General features: G+C 42.4%; 1 protein-coding gene across 1 annotated transcript; it reads left to right on the forward strand.

Moving 5' to 3' along the window:
* Positions 1–1,048: 1,048 nt before the first annotated feature.
* Positions 1,049–10,624, forward strand: LOC308308214 (OX-2 membrane glycoprotein; the record flags this gene model as incomplete). The annotated part of the gene is made up of 6 exons (XM_080753578.1): positions 1,049–1,118; positions 1,702–2,022; positions 3,091–3,420; positions 7,083–7,367; positions 9,076–9,187; positions 10,621–10,624. The coding sequence occupies 6 exons, from the start codon at positions 1,049–1,051 to the stop codon at positions 10,622–10,624; spliced, it is 1,122 nt and encodes a 373-aa protein (XP_080609704.1).
* Between the last annotated feature and the right edge of the window lie 456 nt (positions 10,625–11,080).

Below are 11,080 nucleotides of genomic sequence, written 5' to 3' on the forward strand. Positions count from 1 at the left end.
AACGTGCAGCATGCTATTATAACGACAGAGGGCGCTGTTGAGGTCGATTCTCACTCTGTGAATGAAGTTGTGCACTAGCACTATTAATAAACCAGTCATACATGGAACTGGTACCGCACGGAGCTGAGCTCCCTGGTGAAAACTACTGCTTCTCATTTGGACTTGAGAGGATGTTTGCCTATAAGCGATTTATAGCATCCTGAGCATGGACCGGATTTTACTGGAATAGAATATCCTAAAAAAAATAGTTACCTTTTCTGCTTATTTTATTTCATTACATGAATTTAAGGACGTAAATAGGTAAGCCTGCATGTGATTTCACAATTAACTGGAACAAGGAATTCATCTTCTTGTTTGCTGATGTTTTTTGTTTTACCTTTTGGGGAATTGTTATTTATTTATTTGTATCTGTCAGTAGGCTATCCCTTTACTTGAACGAGCAAGCTTTTGATTGTTGCATTTTCTTTTTCTTTCAAAAGAGCCAATGTAATTCATATTGTTCAGTTTTCAGTAGAAGGGCTTATTAAGAGCTTTGGTATGTTATGGCATTTAGACTGTCAGTTAGAATTCAAATTAGGCCTGCATTGTTCAATTGATTTCCAGAATTCGATGCAATATGACAATTAAAATAAAATAAAACCGACAACAACACCATCTGTTCAGAAAGTTATCTCTTTGTTGAGAGAGATATACATAGTTTGTAAAATGACAATAGATGTTTATTCCTCCGAAACATAAATTCTTGTTTGTCTGGCATTTTAATCCAAGAGAATGTTTGGGGTGATTTTCAAAAATATCCACTTCAGATCAGAGATCAAAAATGTGCAGTTGAAAAGTCTCCATGATTTTAACAACTTAAACCTCATATGGTTGACTGGAGTCCCTCAGGGCTCTATACTAGTGAATGTTCTGTTTAATGTTATTGTGGGGAAAGCTTTCGCTGAAAATAGCCGATCATCTGCTATTTGCAGATGATGCTGTCTTCCCCACAATAAGGATGCTGGAGTTTAAGTGGTTAAACCTCTCACTGAATTGACTGCAGGTGATAATGACTGAGGCTTGCTTCAAGCGAGGTCTGCAGCTGTGTTTGTCCATCCTAATGGTGGCAAGACTGGAGGGTAAGTAGGCTTTATTTATGTAATGAAGATAATAGTCTGACACATGATGTCACTTAAGCAGCACTGCATTAGTTTGACATATTTGGCATACAGGCGTAGACCAGTTGTTCTCAAACATTTTAAGGAAGCCCAAATTAATATGTATTTCGGTGGCAGGGACCCACAGAAGTTAAAAGGGTCAAAAATAGCAGATCTACAGGCTCACAAGTCACAATGCATAGCGATGCCTATTTATTTTAAAGCCGACGTATAAAACAGAGCAAAATGGTTACATTGATTGTGATGCCATTAACACATTTAGCTGGGAACCACCTAGTCCTTCAAGGACCCCTGGAGTCCCCGGAACCCCACTTTGAGAAACACTGGGCTGATTCACCAACTGGTCGTAAATATGGTGTAAATAAAGTGACTAAATCTGGCTTATATTTCTGTTTTACCTTCAAAAATCCGAAACTAAAAACATTGCTGAATCAGACCCTAACTTGGGAATTGTCCTAAAATGAAAGTATGGACGTAATTTGGCCGTAAAGTGCTGAATCGGGCCCATTGTGATGTGATGACACCACATTGTTGTATCTCCCAGGTAAGGTGACAGCACCCGAGCACCTGGAAGCTCCCTTGGAGCGGCCCTTCACTCTGAGCTGCACTCTGTCCAAGGACAAGGTGGAGTTCCTGAGGCAGGTGCGCTGGATGGACGTCCAGAACAAGAGCCTGCTGACATACGAGCCTGGCCAGAAGGACAGCATCAGTGGCCAGCATCATGTGGAGCTAGCCCAGTCTCCAAAGGACACCTCAGCCATCACCATCCGCAGGGTGGGCTTCCGCGACGAGGGGTGCTACACCTGCATCTTTGACCTGCTTCCCTCTGGCTCACAGCAAGCACAAACATGCCTCACTGTTAACTGTGAGTATAGTCTGTATATATGTATATGCAGTATGCATATCATACTGTCTAATCAGAGGAGTGTTTTTCAAGCTGTGTGTGGCCAAGGCACACCAGTGGGCAAGTCAAAATGTCAAGGCACACCGGTAGCTTATGAATAACAATGATGATGACGATGATGATCATGATAGTAATAAAAATCATAATCATTTTAAATGTTCATCTATAATCATAGGCCAAAATAGGGACAACATGTTGAAAGTGGTTAAAATATATATTTTAGGATATTGCCTCTGTTTAAATTTAAACAACAACTTTTTGTAAAGTAAATATAAGTGATTTTGATGTGTGGTTGTCACAAAATCCCAATGATGGCCCACCGTTTGGGACTATACTGAATTAGAGAATCCATAGACTAGAAGCTTAAATTCAAGATTGTCATTGACAGCTAGTGTGTTGTGTATTTATAATTGTATTAATTATTGATATTATTTGCGGTATCCTTTTTTTGTCTGCATTAAAACCTTGGGCCACAAATAGGACACTAGTGTTTATCACTAGCTACAGTAAGTCAGTGAATTGCTGTCTACATTCTTCTACTCAACTCAGTATGAGCACTCACATGAGATTCATTTAAAAAAAAGAAAGTCTGCTGTTTTGTGTATTTAATTTAAATTGCTCCCCAGCCCATTGGAATACAGACAGTACAGCTAATCAGAACCATCCATTGCGCGAATAAAAATTTAGTTTAAAAAAAAAAGAACCACCCATTGCATTGGACACTTGGGAAAAGTACTAGTTCTGACAAACAGTAAATCAGTGGGGATGTGGGGATGTGCTCTCCATGCCTTGTCACACCATGAGAATGGTTGATGATGCTGTGGGAACATGGCCAGTAACAGTAACATTCATTTAGGCGTAATAGCGGGGAGGTAGCCTTATTCCTCTAACCAGAAACAGATGTTGTGGATACCGGTAACTGCATAGCTTTTGAGTGTCTCATTTTTTCAGAATATTAGCATTGCTCTTTTTGCACTTCAGCCCCCCCAATCCTCCCAATCCCACAATCTTGGTCTCTCCTGTTTCCAGCACATATCGCCGTCGACAGCAACAAGACAGCGCTAAGTGGCAGGAAGGTCTCCCTTTCCTGCACCTACGGTCTACCTGAAAAGGTGGAGCAGGTATTGTGGAAGCACACGCCTGAGCACGGAGAACCCGGCGAGGTGGCTTCCTACGCCAAGCGGAGCGACCCCATGATCGAGCCTCCCTACCAGGGCAGGGTGTGGCTCAGTGCCTCCCTGTCCCACACCCAGCTCACCATCCAGCCAGTCACCATCAAGGACGAGGGCTGCTACACCTGCCTCTACAACACCCAGCCCGGCGGACCCAAGACTTCCACCGTCTGCCTCTCTGTTTTTGGTAATTCACATTTCCACGACAAGCCAGCAATTGTAATTAAATATTTGTGCAATCCCACACAGAAATTAAATAAGAAATTTGGGGCATGAGAAATATATTGGTTTATGGATAGTGTTTTTTTTTGACTGTTTTTAATATTTATTTCTTCTCGTTGAACGGAAGCATTTCTATTCAGCTTGTTTTAAGAATACAGTAACAGAGAAACAGCTGTGCAACAATGTTCAATGATGAAAGAACTAAAAGTCTTGGCTGGCTCACTTTGAGAACACACGTTGGTCTGATAGTAGAGCAATGATGTACTGTAAAACTTAGGAACCATCTTTAGTAAATTCATAATATGAGCTGCACAGTGCAAAGTCTGAGTGAGAATGGTGCATCAGTCCTCAGTGTTGTTAGAAGAACACCTGTAGTTCAAGAGTGGAAGGCGGAGAAGTGGTCGGGGTAAGTAATGACTACAGACAGGCTAAACTCACAGACAGGCTGTCCAGAGATAAAGCTAGATAAAGTAGGCTATGTCTGGGATCAGGTTAGGAATGTGGGTCTTTTCCCGCTTTCCTGATGTAGCGTTGTTGCAGTCTTTTGTGGCAGGGTTATGTTTATAATTCATCATTTAGGCATTTACCAGACAATCCAAGCCAGAGTTCTTTACAAGTGCAAGATCGGAGTAAATTACATGAACTTAAGTCAACAGTAGAGAGCAAAGAAGATACAGTGCTACCAAGTAACTATTGCAGGGTAGAGGTAAACATCAAACATAGCATCTGTCTAATTAACATGCTATTAAAATAACTTAAGCACAGTATAACATTTGATTCTGCATAGTATAACTAGCATCTTCTATCATTAAAAAGAAGGAATACAAGGAACGAAGAGTGCCAGAGTCTGAGGTGGAGTCTGTGTAGATTCCACAGCTTGCGTCAGGAGGGAGAAGAGTCTAGGGTGCTTGGATCGTTGGCCAGGGTGTCTTAAGGAAGGGAGGAACAGATGTTCTGTGTTCTGTGTGAGTGTGCAGGGTGCCATGCCCTGGATCGCGTTGTAGGTGAACACCGGTTTTGAATTGGATGCAGGCAGCAGCCTAGTGAAGGAAACACAAAAGAGGGGGGGAGACTTGATCCATTTTGGGAGGTTGAAGACCAGACGTGCCCCTGTGCATCAGTTGAAGGGGCTTGAGTGAGCGTGCCGGTAGACCAGCAAGGAGGTACCGTAGTTGCACTAGTTGCTGTTATTGGTGTGTCTGACTTGACTCACATTAAGCACAGGCCAGTGTCTCAGTCCAAAGAATGGGCCATTTGAAAGCGAAGTGAGAACGAGGTGGAATGGTGGAGGCAGGGAGGGATGTGGGTGAGAGGCCAGAATGAAATGCTCGGGTCAGGGACTGTGTGTCACTGTTTGTCACAGACAGTGATTCCTTCTGTCCCCATGCCTCTGACGCCCTCCATCTCTTGGTTTCTGTTCACTCGCTCTCCCTTTCTCATGTTCTCCGTCCCCTCTCTCAATTATCTGAACAAACAGCAGAGCTTTTGTCTGACATCGAACTATACAGTAGGCGTTTCCAGATAGAAAAGAAGAGAAGTGGAATTGTGGATAACGCTTTAATAATGTTTATTTTTCTTTCAATTCATTGCTGCCAATAGCTTGCTTCTCTTACCCCACGCATGCTTGTCCTGCTTCTGTCAACTTCTCCTCCACCATGTAAAATGGTAAAATCTGTGTCATTACAGTATGTCCATTATATCAATACACCAGCACATTTTTCTTTTGGTTCGGTTATTTTTCCCAAAATAGTCACACCGTTAAAATTGTTTTAATTAGGCTTGGGTTATGTTTTAGTTGATCAACAAAATGTCTGGTAATTTTGGTAAATTTGCTGTGAAATTGTTTTCCTGTTTACCAGACCATGAGTTTTTTCACTGGTTCAATATGTTCGGCGTCTGCAACTGATATAAATAAGATTGACTGTAAGTTCACTCCATAATCATCATGTGAAGACGCTGCTGCAATCAGGGCCAAATATCTGTGGCTAAATAGGCGCCCGCCAACACAAATGTTCTCAATTCCAACGAGTAACATTCCTTCTTCAGCCTGAGAGCAGAGAATTAAAAACAGCCATGGCTTTACTTATGGATCTCAAGAATGCAAGAATTCATATGTCATGGCTGATCCAAAAGTCCAAAGTATTTGCCTCAGGTGTCAACAATCTAAAGTGTGATTTATATCTATTTTCCTGCCGGTGTTGCACCCTGGAAAAACCTCAAAGGGTATTTGTTACTTATATATACTATACAAGTATCTATATAACATATATCTAATAATATTATAATACAGTAGACAAGTACACAACCCAGAATCTACTAATTTTCCATTAGTAGCCCTAACACATTTGAGGTTCCAGATAAAAATCTAAATTGTTCACGTTATTAAGTGTCTCAGGGTCTTTGATTGATTGATTGAAGACTTTATTAGAAGTTTGCATAGGAAAAGGTACAGTTTCATGACGGTACAGTGTACTGGTACAAGGTCAACTAAAAGGAGTTCCTAGAAAAGACTAAGCTTATTTCCACAGGAAACCATTTAAGTATCTCATATAACATTGAATGACAGACGAATAGAACACAGTACTATGCAGTAGATATAGTCAGGAAAAAAAGAAAGAATAAACAATAAACAGTAAGTCTATACAAACAGTAAGTATATACAAAGAATGGTCAGGGAAGGGTAGGGCTGGGCTAGGTTTGATTTTACCAGTTGCGAACGGCTGCCGCCTGTAAGTGATTTTTCAGGGCGATTTTAAAGGATGCTAGGGATCCACACTCCTTTATGGCCTTCGGTAAGGCGTTCCACATTTTGGTGGTATAGCAGAAGAACGAGTTTGACCCTTTGTTGGATTTGACTCTGGGTTGAACGTGATCTGTGGCGCTGCCTCTGGTGTTGTAATTATGGACATCCTTAACGTTTATAAAGTATTTTGAGAGGTGCATGGGTATCATAGTGGTGTAGTGTATCTTGTACACCAGGCCCATTGCAAGTTGCTGTACTCTGTCATCTACTCTGAGCCACCCCACTCTTAACTGGTGAGTAGAGGTGAGTCTGATAGGGAAGGTTAAGCAGGACCCTAATTAGTTTGTTTTGGGCTGTTTGGAGTTTAGTTTTTAGGGCTTGTGGGGCGTCACAATACCATACGTGTACTCCGTAGTCAAAGAGGGGCTGGATTATTGCACCAGCTATGGTCTTCAGTGTGTTGCAATTGACCATCGGGGCGATCCTCTGTAGGAAACGAGTTTGTTGGTTGATTTTATTTATTACCTTAGAGGTCATCTTTTCGCTGGAAAGATTAGTTTCAAGGATACATCCTAGTACCAAGTAGGAGATTTCGTTTTTTCGTGTTTTGACCTTGTCACCCACTTTGATTGTGAAGTTATCCACTGTTCGGAACACATCTCATCAGTGACTATATCACATAGGTCATAGACATTTCACATTTGAGGAAAGGATACCTGCACTGTATCTCAAAATTACTGAGTGGTCACCTTTGCCTGTCGAAGGGTCCAACACTCCTAAATGAACCCCTAAAAAGTGTGTGAATGTAATGCACAGTGTAAAGCATATTGGAGAAAGGCACAATATAAATGCACCATTTACTATTTCACTCTTCTTTTTTCCAGTGCTGCCCAAACCTCAGGTGAGTTACAAGACCACGTCCCCAGGTGTGATCGAGGCCAACTGCACCTCAGTGTCACGCCCCCCTACAGAGATCGTGTGGAACGTGGAAAGGGACAACCGAACCATGGGACCCCCCACGACAACCCAGATCCCCCAGAAAGACGGGACCACGCTGGTTATCAGCACCCTCACGGTCCAATCAGGGCTCCTGAAGGACGTCTCCATTAAATGCATGGTCCACCATAAAGGGCTGGAGACGCCCATCTCAGTGTCCATGAACACTAAGAGTGAGTCAACATCAGTACGTCTTTGTCTTGATATGGACAGTGGTGGAAATAGTACTCACAATATTTTCCTCACAAGTATCAATACTGCCATGTAGAAATACTCTGTCAGGGTGCTCCCACACCCAAGTATGGTCGCCAGCGGATAAACTATATTTGTGCGCGGCTGACTAAAAACGCAGAGAGCGCATTCTGTCCCAAAGCCTGTGCCGTGCCTGTCAGTCACTTCCAGAACCCTCCCCATTCCGCCTTTGACTCACCCAATTGGACAGAGAGGGAAAACCGGGGGATGTATCTGCTCCAGAATAAACGCAAGGTCGGCGCGGCACGCAGAAATCCTGTACTGGCATGAAACCGCCCCCCTTCCCATTGCAGAGCTCTTGGCGGAATGGGGATTCCACTCTCTTAGGTTCTTTGGTGTGGCTTCAGCCTTACAAGTTAAAGTCCGTAATTCAAAATGTAGCCTACTTGAGTAAATGCATTAAAATGTACGTATAGTACCAAAAGTAGAAAGTACGCATTATTACATATGAGTACATTTTCAAATGTATTCAAATCTTTTGAAAATAGCAGAGCTTGTAGATCGGCTATTCTCGAATGGCCTAAGTGTATAGGGTTGAAGTGGTTAATATATGTTTTGTAATAATGATTAAAAACAAAAAAGTAACTAGTAACAAAGGTTTTCAAATAATTGTAGTCGAGTAAAAGTATTTAAATATTCGCCTCTGAGATGTAGTGGAGCAGAAGTAAAAGTATTGAAAGTTGGAAATGTTTATTTATTTTAATTTTTTTACTTAGTACAGTAGTTAAGTAAATGTACTTACTTACGGTACGTTACACCACTGGATATGGCTTTCTTGCTCAAAATTATTGAACATCATAACATCATATCTTTATTTTCTCTGGCCCAACCGCCCGTATTATCTACACATGGGAATGTTTTTTGTGAAAGCAGCCTGACCAAGCCATGCTGCAGCCAAGACAACCGAACAGCTAGAGTGCAAAGCCTGGAGATTGTTAGCTAAATAAGTATAAAGGAGTTCTGACGCTGGCTCATACCTCAACTGAGCCCCTTTCCATTTTCTGCTCATACAGTGAGTGAACCTAATGCAAGTCTGAAAACACAGCAGAACATCTTGTTGATATTGTTGCTAATACTGTGCCACAGGTAACTGGGTTCATCGTGGGCATGTGCGTGTCATGAGGGTGAACAGCAGGAAACCTCAGTTTACCTTGTTTTCACATGGTCAGGAGTGTGAATGCTGGACAGTCACCAGTCATACAGCGTTGGTCCATAATACCGCAAATCAAATCTACTCAAATTGAATCAGACATGGTTCATACAAGAGACAGCGTGTTCAGACCCACCGCATGGATATACAAAATTACAGTACATGTTTACCAAATGCTAGCCTCGGAAACCCAGACTTTTATTTTGGCGATAGGAAGAAATGCAGATGGCTAATCATCTCTCTCTCTCTCTCTCTGTGTGTGTGTGTGTGTGTGTGTGTGTGTGTGTGTGTGTGTGTGTGTGTGTGTGTGTGTGTGTGTGTGTGTGTGTGTGTGTGCGTGCGTGCGTGCGTGCGTGCGTGCGTGTTTGTGTCTCTGTCTCTATGTCTGTCTCTCTCTGTCTCTCTCTGTCTCTCTCTATCTCTCTCTGTCTGTCTCTCTCTATCTCTCTCTCTCTCTCTCTCTCTCTCTCTCTCTCTAGTTGGGACTGCTCTCACCATCCTGATCTCAGTGACCACGGTGGCAGCTCTGCTGGTCATGTCTCTCTGCTTCTGTCTATGGAAGTGTTTCCTGCGCAAAGATGGTGAGTATGTGTGGGCATTTATCGTTGGGCATGTGTGTGTCATCAAACCATGGCAGTTCCGTTCCATACCAGCCCATTATAAGATAGGCCTATAAGATAAAACTGCATGTCCCAAGAAGCAATTCTTCATTCATGATGTATGCCTGATATGGGACATGTCTACATCCTCCTGGCTAATTGGTGTTGATCTTGAGGTCCAGAGGAGGTTGGTCACCCCACCTATTTATTTTGTCAATTGTCAGACCCCTTTTTCTCTCAGTCTAGCCGTTCTGACAATTCCCCCTTAACAGTGTACTGTACCCCCTTGTTGCTGCTGACCCCTACTGGTTGGTTCCTTAGGGAGGACGTAGATGAGCAGTGTGACGTGTTCCCTCCGATACACGAGAAGTCGCTAGCCAGTTCTTTTCACCTCGAGAACCTAATGCATGTGGAGAGACACATTATTCCTCCCAGTTCAGCCATTAGAAAAATGAAAGGCATCCATATAGCACTCCTCATTGTGTTGAGGTTTTGCAACAGTGTGTGTGGGTGCGTGTGTGTGTGTGTGTGCGTGCGTGCGTGTGTGTGGAAAGATTATAGTGTAACAGTGCGGGAGATGGGTCTGTTTATGTTACATACTGTATATATGCGATGTGCCAAGCTAATATGTAGATTAATCCTCAGTATTGTTCAGAGTAGGCTTGTTGACCACTGTAACTGTGGAGTACTATCTGTACCGTATGTCTCCATTGTTTTACAGGGACAAGACAATTGCCAACTGTTTCAGCTCCTTTACATGTGTTTGGGAAATATTTTTATGGCCTGAAACATGAGAGAATCTCTGACCTCATTTTGAAGAGGTTCTGATACTACTGTACCTGCACTCCATCTGCACTTTACTTGCATGGTTCTGAAAATGCTTTTTCTGTGCATGAAATAATTCAGAAATTGATCTGGGCAATAACGCTAATCAAGGATTTACTGTAAAATGTTATAGCTCATGCAGTTAAAGCTTATCTATCAGGTTGGATTTCAATCTAGATACACAGCCCTGGAGTTTTAAAGCCTTTCTACTCCTCAGAATTAGCACAAAAAAGGATTCATTTCATATTTCACACTGCCAAGAGAATTATCATTTTGTCCGTGCATATGTGTGTGTGTGTGTGTGTGTGTGTGTGTGTGTGTGTGTGTGTGTGTGTGTGTGTGTGTGTGTGCGTGCGTGTGCGTGTGCGTGTGCGCGTGTCTCCAGACTTCCCCAGATTGAGCAGTTATAGGTTTGGCATGAAGCCAGAATTTAAATATTTGAATCAAACCCATTGCCGTGGTCTGAAACCCAGATATGCAGCTCACCATTACATTGAGAGAGAAAACCAAAGTTGGTCTCAGCTATGTGTATTATAATATTGGACTGTTTCACTCTCTCGTCTCTCATCTTACTTTGTGTTTCTCTGCATCTCTTTTCAGCTGATTAATCTTTCAGGGGAGATGAGGAAACCTGAAAATATAGGAAGCATTATTTTTGTTTTATTTTTAGTGCCAATCAACACTTGACTGGGGCCGTTTCACTGCCTCACCACTGGGACAGACGCCATGGTGTGGTGTTGACACACCTCCCAGGGAGAGGACCTCCGACACAATCGACCAACTGTACAGCGACATTCAAGCTTATTATGTCTCCTATGCATCTATGACTTTTATCTAATTGTTCGGCTACACTGACTCCCATGATATCTGCGAGAAAACAGTGAGTGGTCTTCTGACTTGGTTCTTATTAATTGTGGACTTGTGTGTATTTTTGCACATTCCTCGGTGAACAGTAGAGTGGCTGTATGGAATATATAAAGTACATGGTCCTAGTTTCTGTGTTGCATCTCGTTGGTATGGAAACATTTGTTCTGCATGTTTCCTTCCTCAACCTACTTCC

This window comes from Nannobrachium achirus, assembly GCF_963921795.1.
Source record: "Nannobrachium achirus genome assembly, chromosome: 22".
Taxonomy (NCBI): domain Eukaryota; kingdom Metazoa; phylum Chordata; class Actinopteri; order Myctophiformes; family Myctophidae; genus Nannobrachium; species Nannobrachium achirus.